Source organism: Notamacropus eugenii, chromosome 6, assembly GCF_028372415.1.
Source record: "Notamacropus eugenii isolate mMacEug1 chromosome 6, mMacEug1.pri_v2, whole genome shotgun sequence".
Taxonomy (NCBI): domain Eukaryota; kingdom Metazoa; phylum Chordata; class Mammalia; order Diprotodontia; family Macropodidae; genus Notamacropus; species Notamacropus eugenii.
Window position 1 is genome coordinate 343,622,588 of NC_092877.1, and position 12,010 is coordinate 343,634,597.

The 12,010-nt window shown below is 43.0% G+C and overlaps 1 protein-coding gene across 1 annotated transcript in view; it reads left to right on the forward strand.

The window, feature by feature from the left end:
• Positions 1–141: 141 nt before the first annotated feature.
• CCDC39 (coiled-coil domain 39 molecular ruler complex subunit) overlaps positions 142–12,010 on the forward strand; it is a 55,872-nt gene continuing 44,003 nt past the window's right edge. Inside the window, exons 1-4 of the mRNA XM_072618389.1 lie at positions 142–395; positions 3,720–3,839; positions 5,443–5,589; positions 9,289–9,447. Coding sequence (XP_072474490.1) covers positions 306–395; positions 3,720–3,839; positions 5,443–5,589; positions 9,289–9,447 — 516 coding nt within the window. The 5' untranslated portion in view covers positions 142–305. The remainder of the gene's footprint in view (positions 396–3,719; positions 3,840–5,442; positions 5,590–9,288; positions 9,448–12,010) is intronic.

Sequence of the window (12,010 nt, forward strand, 5' to 3'; positions counted from 1 at the left end):
CCTGGCTCCGCCCCTCCCTTCCCTGCCCGGCGTGTTTTGGGTCCTTGGGGACTCTAAGGGGCAGGACGCCTCCGCGTCGGGAGGCCGATCAGGAAGCGGATCAGCCAATCAGGCTCCGGGCTCCCGAGCCTCCGCCCGAGGGCCCGGCCGCACGGTGGCGGAAGTCCCGCCTCCCGCCCGAGGCAGGCCTGTTTGGTAACCAAGGGCGCCGAACGGTTGCTAGGGCTGCCGGCGGCTGGCTGTAAACCGACTTCGGGGAGTTGAATGCGCCGGGGCGGGCTCCCGGCGCCGCCGCCACCGCCAGCATGAGCAGCGACTTCCTGGCCGAGCTGCACTGGGAGGATGGCTTCGCCATCCCCGTGGCCGACGAACACAACAAGCAGTTGGAGGCTACGGTGAGCGGGGTCTGGGCGGCCGACGGAGGCCAGGCCGGGGGGCGTGGTCGAGGGTCGAGGGTCGGTGGGCGGCCGGAAACCGGTCCCGGTCCAGGTGTCCGGGGTCGAGCTCGGTGTCGGGATGTGGGGACTGTGGCTGGACCGGGGCGGGGGCCGGGGGGCAGAGGTTCTAGGACCAGGGTTCGGGTTCGGAGGTGAGGCTGGGCTTGGGAGCCCTGGGGCCAGGGGTCACGTGGCAGGGGTCTTGGGTTGGGAGGATGAAAGTGCCGAGGTTGGGGGGTCAGGGGGTCCAGCGTCCAAGGTCTTGAGGTGGCCGGCACCCTGGGGGTCAGGAGGTCAGGGTCAGGGGTTTGGGGAATCGAGGCGGGAAGATCTTGGAACTGGGGGGTCAAAGTGCCGAGGTTGGAGTTCTGAAGTCGGGGGGTCCCGAGGTCAAGGTCTGAGGTCTGTAACCGGGGTCAGAGGGTCGGGGGATCAGAGGGTGGGGGTCGAGGTTCAGGGGATTCTGGGGCTGGGGGTTTGGGGTGGGGGTACGGGTTCTTGGGCCAGAGCCCCAAGGAAGGGGTCGGGGTCAGGGCAGCCCCCCTGGAGCCGGGGGTGGCAGCTGGGTCTCCTGTCCTCCTTCCTCCTCTGCCTGCATTATTATAACTCTTTAAACTTTAAACGAATCATTTAAAACTAGGAATGAGTCCGTTCAGCGGAGCAGAGAGTGGTGATGGAGGCGGGTTTAGGAAGCTTTGGGTTCAAATCCTGCCCCAGACATTCCTGGCAGTATGACCCTGGGAAAGTCACTTGCCCTCCCTTTGCCTCAGTTTCCTCATCTGTAAAGTGGGGATAATAGTCACGCTTACGCCGTAGTGAGGATCAAGTCAAATGACTTAATCTTTGTGACGTGCTTTGCAAACCTTAAAGTGCCATAGAAGTGTTAGCACTTCGTATGGTTGATGCAAGATCTGCTCTGGATGAGTTTGCATTCTCCCTGGTGGGAGGTGTGTGTACGTACCTGGGAGGTGGACCTGGGATCTTAGTGATAGAGAACACTCTGTGATGAGGAAAGTCCCTTTACCAGGACACCTTGGTACCTTCTCCCCCACCTGGAGTCTTGCTTGTTTCCTGGGGGCATTGAGAGATGAAGTAGCTTTTCCAGTGCCAGAGTCGCAGGCTTCACTTCAACCCACCACATCCTGCGCTGTCTCTTTGTAGTTCACTAGTGTCTTACTCAATGACATCTTGGCCCTGAACCAGATTAAAATGTGATGGAAAAGTATTTACCCAAATAAATACAAATAATTAACAATTAAAATGATTAAATGCTGACAGATAACATTATTTGTGGTTTTCTAAGTCAATATACACACACAAAGATCTATTTCTATTTCAGTTTGATACTACTGTGTGTAGTTCCTATGAAAATATAGACAAAGACAAATAGAGAAAAGGTAATTGTGTGGGAGAAGGTCCTGGCTATTGCTGGGAGAGCAGAGTTCTAGGAACAGTAACAGCAGAGGGTAGAATCAGGAGCCAGGCTAACTTGGGTTTGATGTTAGGAGGAAAGCCTACTAATGATTAGATGTATTACAAAGCAATAAAATTAACTTCATGTGAATAACTAGAAAGTTCTATTTTTGAGTTAAAAATATTGGTTCCAGAAAATTTAAGATGCATGGGGAAAATGATTATTTAGTTTTGCTTCAATGTGTTTGTTTAATGTGAGCAGACCCTGCTGAAGTACCCAAAGATATTGTCCATCCTAGACTATATAAATGTAAGGATGCTTCTGGGCTGTGGGCATGTTCACTGAGTATAAGGTGTGTAACGTACTGGCTTTCCTTCCAAAGTGAGGATTGATTCCTGTAGAAAGATGTCCCTCGATCTTTGTCATATTCCATGTGTGGTCTGTAGAATCCCTGGCTTCCTGCAATGCTCAGCTCAAGCTTCTACACCTTCTACCCGGCCTGACCTGTTCCCACTCATCCTACATTTAGGGACTTCTTTGGCTCCTGTTTTCTACATACTTACATATACCAGTCTTCAGGAACGATTTCATTTCTGTCTTTGCATCCCCAGAGGGGATACATAATGGGAGCAGATGATAAGTGCTTGCTGATTGATGATGCATTCAATTCTGGCTTCCACATCCTGAGAAGGATATTAATTAACTAAGTCTGGACACTTAGAGACAGTCTAGGGGACCAGAATGAAGAAGGATCTAGAAACTGGAGGAAGAGGAAAAGTTGAAAGAATTCCAGGGAGGCACAATTTTTAAATTGATATCTTAGGTTTTTACACAACTTTCATTCCCAAATATGTCCTTTTACTCTGCCTTCTCCATTCACTCATCCCTTGTAACAGAGATTTTAAAGGAGAGAGAGAGAGAGAGAAAGAGAGAGAGAGAGAGAGAGAGAGAGAGAGAGAGAGAGAGAGGGAGAGAGAGAGAGGGAGGGGTTGGGGAGGGAAGAAGAAGAAGAAGAAGAGCATGAGCTCATGGGTGAGAGAGAGCAGTTTATTGAAATTTAGCAACACATCAGTTGAGTTTCACAGTTTGTTCCAGACCCACAGGTGGCCATCTTGATAAGAAATTGAGGCAGGCACATTTTCTCATCTCTGCTGGGGCCAGGCTTGGTCATTATAGTCACATGGGGAAGAATAGTTTTTTTTAGTATCCCCCCAGAATTGAGTGGGAACTTAGGGAAGTGTTTCTGTCTTCTGAGAACAATTTTTTTTGCTAAAAAAAAAAAAATAAAGTGATGCAAACTCTGTTCCTTCTCAAATACTTTCTTGTGCACTTGTTTCCAGTGACTTATAAAAATACATAGAGTAGGTTCAAAAGCAGGTTGTCAGCATGCTGTAGATGCCTGGTTGTCATCTCCTGCTTTATTGTGATAGCAGCCCAGGTGTAACCTTTCCTTTGAACTGGAGGGGAGGACAGGAAACTCCAGTGAACAGCCTGTTGTTATGGGAGTTTGCTGGATTTGCTCTGTGATTGGAGGTGACTTTAGACCTATTTTACTTGGTAAAACTCCTCATGGGGTTTCATTTGGGAATAACTTTGCCTTTTAGGTCTGGAGAATGTAATTTTTCAATGAGGAAAGTACAATTTTAGTAAAGGACGCTCTGATTTCTCTGCATATGTATCCAATTTCCAGCCTACCTCCTGCTATGTTGATTTCCACCCCTACCCCGGTTGTCATAAAATCACACAAAAAATCTGCTTCATAATTAAAAAGTGGATTTTAGACATCCAAATGCACATGTAGACAGGGGCTTTAGTCCTTGGGGCACTAAAGCAGGTAGGATTCCTGCTAATGTCATTTTTGCTTACAGCTGCTAAAGATGCAGAGTGAGAGGACTGCCCTGCAAGAGCAGCTTTCTGACTATGAGGAGAGAATCAACGCCATGAAGTGTCATTTAAAAAATGTCAACCAGGAGTTTATGTTCACCCAGGTGAGGAGGGGGCTATTGGAGCAGCAAGCCCTGCACTGAGCCCTGCCTGCTGTCCATCCGCCCACAAGACACAGGCAACACAAGGCTCTCCTAACCTTGGTGGGCCCCAGGGGCTTTCTGAGTTTCCTCCTGGCCCTTCAGCCCCATTTTAAACAAAATTTCACGGGGTCAATCCCATGATCCTTTTTATTGGAGGCCCTGGGACCACTGGGGAGGAGCTGGATGGGATCTTCAGGGTTGTCTGGTCCAAATTTCTCCTTTCCTAGATGAAGAAGTAAAGTCCAGATTGGGTCAGTGATTTGCCCGAGCTTCTGCAGTTAGTGAGTAGCACAGGCAAGATTTGAACCCAGGCACCTGGGCTCCAAGTCCAGGGTGCTTTCCTGTGTTCTGTGCCACCAAAGAGAGGCAGTGCACTCTGGGGCCTCCACTTCCTTTCGTTCTCTGTGTCTTCCCTCTTTCCCTGTGCTTCCTATGACAATATTCTCAATATTAGATCAGCCAACCAGGAAGGAAGGAGGGAGTGTGAGAATAATCAGCAGTGATAGGTTCAGGTTTAAAAAGTCCTGGGTTCGGATCCTGCCTAAGGTACTTCTTGGCTCTGGTGACCCTAGGCAAGTCACTTAATCTATTTATCATTTGTTTTTTACATGATCTTCATTTCTAAATGTAGGATGTCCCCTCCTAGTCTGGTAGAAACAGAACCCAGGTGTCTGGAATTAATCCAGGGTTTGTGGGGTAAGTGTAGTGGTGGGGAATGTGTCTAGGAAAGAGTGTTCCTTAGCCCAGTCCCCAGATGCACCAGAGTAATGACAAAAGGTAAGAAAACAGGTTTTAGGCAGGAATCACCAAGAAACCTGAGAGCCTTTACCAAACCAATGTCATAAAAATTGGGCCTAGTGTCCAGGGCCCTTGGGGACAGCACTGAGAGCCCAGAGAAGTCTGAGCTGTTGCTACAGATTGACTGGCATTTGAAGGGGTAGGCTTGGAGAGAGTATAAGGAATCTGTTAGTCAGGTCCTTGGTTATGAGCCCATGAATCATGACCCAGAATTCACGAAGATGCCATCTTTGGCCTTTCCCTCGTGTTCATCTGGTCAGAACCCTTTTAAACTTGGTTTTATGGAAGAATCTTCCAGGATTGGATTAGAGGAAGTACTGAGCAGGGAAATTTTATTTTAAATCAATCAGATATGACTTGTGAGTTTCAAAGTCTGATTTTTAAAGTTAGTGTTTTAGGCTTGTTCTGGACCAGTGTTTTTGGTCTAGACCTGTGATTTCATTAATATGGGGAACTTGTGTTGAGGAATCTCCTTAGTTCAATGCCAATTGTCACTTGGTCTATACCTTAGATGCTGAAGGACTTTCATAGGAAACTGATTCAGTGGTAAAACATTCCAAGACCACGTGACTGAGTAGAGCTCAAATGATCCCATGATGATGAAGTCTGACCCAGCACAGAGTTGAGAGGCATGTGAAATTGGTTAGCAATACTTAGGCATTTCTTTGGAGTTCTGTCAGTTATCTTTGTGGGAGAGTATGCCACAAATCATTTTATTTAGTATTAAAATTAAATGTTTTTTCTCTCCTGTAAATATATTCCACAGTCTCTTTACAGAGCCAGAAAAAATGAGATTAACACGGAAAGACACTTGAAGGCTATTGCTCTGAGAGAAATAGGACGAGTGGGCAATGAGATTCGTCGAATGGATAAAGAAATGGCTACACTCAGAGAAAGGAAAGCTGAAAGGGAAGTATGTGGTCTTATTTAACAATTTATGCTATTGATAATTTCCTGTTAAGATCTTTTCCCCAATCTTTGCAAACAAAATGCATCATACTCATTTTCCCAGTGGAAGGAGAAGAAATGTTAGTTTTTTTGTATTTGTGGGGGTTTTGTGGGTGACAAAGACATGACAAAACTGTTCCCCAAAACTTACACACCTAAGTATAGATTATACATTGCAGGGAGGCAGGAACCTTGTTCTCTTTTTCTCTGTCTCTGTCTTTGTGTCTCTCTTTCCTTCCTCTCTCTTCTCCCTCCCTCTCTCCCTTCTCTCCCTACCTCCTTCTCCCCCGATTCTCCTTCTTCCTATGGAACTTTAAAAAAATAAGTTTCTGCTGATATTTTCTATTTCTTCCTTCCCCTCTCAGAAGCCATCTCCTATAACAAATAGTATTTTAGAGAGGAAAAAAAATCAGCACATCTGCTCAGTACATTGAAAAAATCCTAAAATATGTGCACTGTAACACAGGAATCTCCTACCTTTACAGAAGGGTAGGTTGTGGGTGTCTTCTCATAGTTCTCATTCAAGTCCCACTTGATCTTTACAATTTTGTTACACATACTTTTGATTGGTTGGTGTGTGGTTCTTTCTGTTTACATTGGTACAGTCATTGGATATGTTCTTTTCCTGGCTCTGCTGATTTCTGCATGCATCAGTTCAAATAGATCTTTCAAGACTTCTCTGCATTCATCACATGTATCGGTTCTTACAGAACAGAAGTATTTTATTACATTCAGGAGCCAAAATTTGTTTAGCTCTTCCCCAATTGAGGGATATATGTCTTGTTTTCAATTCTTAGCTATCACAGAAAAGTGATATTATAAATACTTTGGAGTATTTGGGGACTTTTTGCTTCTTGATAGCTTCTTTGGGGTACAAGCCTTGTAGTGGAGTCTCAAAGGGTATTGTTAGAGACACACTTTGCACTAATAAGGTATGAAGGAAAATTTATTACAGCAGACTTCAGAGGAATTGAACTCTTTGGCCAAAGTGGTCCTCCACTCTCTTTTCAGGAGGAGGGAGCACTGAATTCAGAAGCAAGATCCTTCCACCAGGAGATGGATTGGTCCATTCTCCATTAGGTCACTATCTTCTCTACATGTCCATTACATAAACACCCTTGTTGTGATCCCCCTCCCAAACATGCTTTGACCTAGGAGCCATGATCAGAAAATGGAGGAATAATTTTACATGGGGTGTGTCTGCTTATATGCATGAGGTTCATTAAGCAAACTCAGTGAAGAAAAGCCTTCTCCAGGTAACTCTAGGCCATTTTTCTTGGCTAGTTCCAGGTAGCTATAGATTTGGTTCCTTTATCAAAAACTTGGTAATTTTCTGAAGGTCACTGTCTGCCTTTTGATTGGTTGTCTGCTGACCTTATTATCTAACTTATTCTCACTGACTTCATCAATTAACAATAACTTACTGTGGAAACTTACCTTTTGCTATCTCTCACAGTATAGACATTTTAGTCATTTGGTTTTCATAATTCCAGATTGTTTGGGGTTTCACACATTTTCATCAACAAAGTTAGTATCCCTGTCCTCCACAACCCCTCCAAATTTGAATGTTGCTTTTTCTGCCCATTTAGAGGGTATTAAATGAAACCTCAAGGCTGTTCTGATGTGCATTTCTCTTATTACTAGTGATTTGGACCTTTTTACATATGGTTGTGAATTCTTTGTGCTTCTCTTTTTTTAGAACTGTTTTTTCATATCCTTTGATAATTTGGAATGATTATTAGTCATGTATATTTATTAATAATTTGCATATCTCGGATACCAAATCTTTATCAGAGAAATTTGATAGAAAAATGTTTTTCCATTAATTTTTGTTTGTATATGAGCTTTTCAATCTCATGTAATCAAATTATCTTTTTTGTTTGTAATTGTTTCTTTGTCTTGTTTGGTTAAGAATATATCTCCTGTGATTAGCTTTGGAAGGTATATGATCTGTCTCTTCTAATTTTTTATATTATCATTTTTAATATTAAGGTCATGTATCCATTTAGATAAGCCAGCTTAGGTAACATAGTAGATAGAGTGTAAGAGACCTGGAGTCAGAAGGCTCATCTTCCTGAGTTCAAATCTGGCCTCAGACACTTACTGGCTGTGTGACCCTGGGCAATTCACTTAACCCTGATTGCCTCAGTTTTCCTCATCTATAAAATGAGCTGGAGAAAGAAATGGCAGGCTACTCCAGTGTCTTTGCCAAAAAAATCCCAAGTCGGGTCACGGAGAGTCCGACATGACTGAAATGACTTAACGACAACAAACAACACCATTTAGATATGTTGTGGAATGTGACATAAGTTATTGGTCTGAGCCTGATTTCTGCCAGATTGCTTTCCAGTTTTCTCAGAAGTTTTTTTTTTAATCAGATTCTGAGTTTTTCCCTGGGTAATTTATGTTTTCCACTTTCTCAAACGCTGGGGTTTTTAGTTCTGTTGCTTCTGAAGCTCACCAGTCCAGTCTGTTTCATTGATCCAGCTCTGTATGCCTTTTCCTTTTCTTTTTTAAAAAATTTATTTGTTTTCAGTTTTCTACAATCACTTCTGTAAGACTTAGATTTTCTCCCTTTCCTCTTACTCTTTCCCTGAGATGACATGCAACCTTATATGGGTTCTACACATACATTCTTATAAAACACATTTTCACATTAGTCATGTTTCATAGAAGAATTAAAATGAATGGGAGAAACCATGAGAAAAACCCAAACAAAACATAAGACAAGAAAATATTCTGTTTCTGCATTCCAGTTCCATAGTTCTTTCTCTGGATACAAATGGCATTTTGTCTCGAGTCCTTTGGGAATGTTTTAGTTCTTTGCAATGCTGTGAAGGGCTAAGCCTACCAGAAAAATTTATCTCACACTGTGGTTGTTACTGTGTATGATATTCTCCTGGTTCTGCTCCTTTCACTCAGCATCATAGCTCTGTACTCCTTAACTAGTAGCAGATGGGGTTGATGACTGCTGCTGTATAATGGAGTTTGAAGTCTGGTCTTCGCTTTAATATTATTCTCCACATCAGGGGGCCTGGTATTGTGCATGTAAATACTCAGTTCCTTGCATACTACTCTGTCTGACACAGGATTGCAGCTGATTTATGCTCTACCTGTCTGGGAACCACCGATGACTTCATTCTCCCCAGGTTGTTGTCCTGTACCAATGGTCCCTTGTGGCTCAGGAATGCTGCTGGGTAGTGTCAGCAAGAGGACAAGGCCTGGCACACTCTGTCTAGTAGCAGAGACCAGGAATGGGGCCTGGGGACAGGTTGCAGGTCTCACAAGCAGCCTTGAAGAGCCTGAGAAACTTAGCCAAGAGCTAGCCACCAGGCAAAGTATATGAAGACCCTCTTCTGTGGCCTGGAGGCAACACCCATAACAAGGTCGTCACATTTTGGCGCATCGAAATAATAAGTGATATCTGTAGGTTTTATCTGTGTGTACATGAATATAGACACGTGTGCATGTAGTCTCTATGTGATATATGTGTATTGTATATATAACACATGATACATCATAAATTATATAGATATCTAACAAAATATATAAATTGTATAGGTATCTATATAAATATCTAATAATAGAGATTTAAATACATGCGTGTGTGTGTATATGTATATATATACACATACACATTTCATTTTTCCTTTTTGGAAATTAGAATGTCATATTCAAAACCTCCCAAAAACTGGAATGTCTGAGGTGTCAGATGAACTGGGATCAGCAGGCTCTGGAGGCTTGGTTGGAGGAATCAGCTCATAAAGACTGCGACGCGTTTGCCCTCCAGAAGTACACCCAGCAAGATAACAGCAAAATTAGGGTAAGCGTAAAAAGTCACTTTTAGACCATTTTAATGTCTTCTCTCTAGTAGTAGTTAGAAAATGAGACTGTGATCAGTATTTAGGTAAATCCAATAGGAAATATTCAGGAAAACAGGAAAATTTGTATTTGGGACATTTACAGATAGATGTTAACAGTGTTTGTTTATAGTTAGTTTAAATACAACATCCCTGTTTTGAAATCACAACTCCACCAGTTTTTTCAGATTTTATCAATTTTATTATTTTAAAATTTTAAGTGAAGTAGTACTGTCCAAGTTAGCCTAATTGTATAGCTAGGCTCGTTGGAAATATAATAAAATTGCTCAAAGAAGCTGATAGGATAATCGTTTTTTTTTTTAAATCTCCAAAATGGAAATTAATACCATTGGAAATCAAGGGCACGGTAGTGGGACTAACCAAAAAAACTGTGTGTGGATAATTCCTTTTACTTAACTATCATTACTAGGTTTGTTTTCCAAGGTCCAGCCTGAATACATAAGTACAGAGAGACTCATTTCCAGTACGTTAGCTGTTTGGAGCTGAATTCTTTGGCTATAAAAACCCTTGAAATAAGAAAAAATTGAAAATGGCCTCAAACCTTGACTTTGACCACTGCCTTTGGTGGTGATGGAGGTGGGGAAGGGGGTCCGAGAACACCAAGTGTGTATAGCATGGTTTTTAGCTTTTTGATGAGCATTAATTTAAGTGTTGGTCCCATAAGTATGAGAATCTTGTCCAGTGAACATAATACTGGAAGAAGTGAGTGGGATCAGTCTTGAAGTTTTTGCTAGCAGTGAAGACAAAAAGTCAAAGAAAAGAAAAACTGCAGATGATCGAGAGGAAGGCACTGAAACTGTCCTCAGAGAAGCAAATGAAGAGGTCAGTGAGGTTGGTTTTATGATGCAAAGAAAGGCAACAAGAAACATAATTTTATGAAATAATTGGTCATCTTGTACTGCAGTGATTATGGAAAATAATCCCAGTATGACCATCATGAAAGTAATGCAGCTTCTGTGGTGACATAAGCACCCTGGGCCATTTAACACTTTGATCAATGACTTGGACAAGGGCACTGGTGGCATCCTTTACCAGACTTGCAGATAGCATAGCACTAGGAAGGATAGGTTACACACTGAGGGACAGAGTAAGGTTCCAAAAAATCTGGAAAGTTGAAATTTGGGGTGAAAGCTAAGATGAATGAATGTCCTATGCTTGGCTTTCAGATATTGGGTTCACAAGTATAAGATAGGAGAGGTGTGGTTAGACAGTAGTTAGTCTGAAAAAAGTGAGGACTTTAGTAGATTTCAAGTTTGGTAGGAGTCATTAGGGTGGTATAGCAGCCCCAAAGACTAATGCAGTCTTGAGCTACATTAAGAGAGGAAAGGCATCATTTCTAAGATTAAGGAGGTGATAGACCTGCTGTTACATGCCATGGTCGGATAACATCGGAAGTGTTGTGTTCGTTATTTGGCACCTGTACAATTAAGGAAATTTATGGTTCGGATTCACACCTACAGTAAGACACACTTGAGAAGAAGAAGCTGGATATTTTATTGATTTACAGAAAAGGCAAATGCACAGACCGTTTAGAGCAACAGCAGCAATAACTAATAAATCCTAATACTAATATAATTATAGCAATACTAATATAGTTATAAGAAGAAATAGAAAAACATCACCAATCCAGGGAGGCACCAGCTCCTGAATTTTCTCAGCTGGGGAATCCCGGGATACAGCTTTCAGGGTCTGGATTGGGAGCAAGGGGTCCCAGGCAGAGTGTCCTCTCCATGGGTAAGATTCCAGAGTTCTCCTCGGAACAGAGACCTAATAAACCCTTCCAAACAAATAAGGCTGACTGTGAACAAAGAGGCTAACTGCTAGCTATCTCATACGTTGTCCATCTAGAGGGTAGCCAAACCTCCCAGTGGAGCACGCACATGATGTTTGTCCTTGGAGAACTGGCTAGGTTCTCAAGGCAGCAGATGTTCCATGTTTGTGTGGGATTTATCATGTCTTCAAGATCCGAGTTCACCTGAGGGACACAGCAGCCTACGTGCAGGGCCTGCACTGAAATACAGAAGAACTTCTAAGTCCATTTACCATTCAGCACCACATTGCGGACTGGACATTGATAAGCCAGAGAGGGTCCAAGGAGGTAACTGTGATGGAGAAGGCCTTGAATTCATGACATGAATTGAAGGAGCTGGGGTTGTTTAGCATGGAGAAGATAAGACTTGGGAGAGGGAGGAATGATAGCTTTCTTCAGATACTTGAAACTCTGTCATGTGGAAGAGGGACTCGACTTTTCTGCTTGGCCCCAGAAGGCAGAACTATAAGCAATGTATAGAAATTGCCAAGAGATGATTTTAGTCTTAATGTCTAGACAAACCTCCTAACAATTAGAATTATCTGAGAATGGAATGGGCTGCCTTGAGAGGTAGTTGATTCCCCTTCTTTGGAGGTCTTAGAGCAAAGGCCGCATAACCATTTATTGGATATCTCAGAATTTGTTGCTTATTCCTCAGTTATTTCAGTCATGTCCAACTCTTTGTTACCCTATTT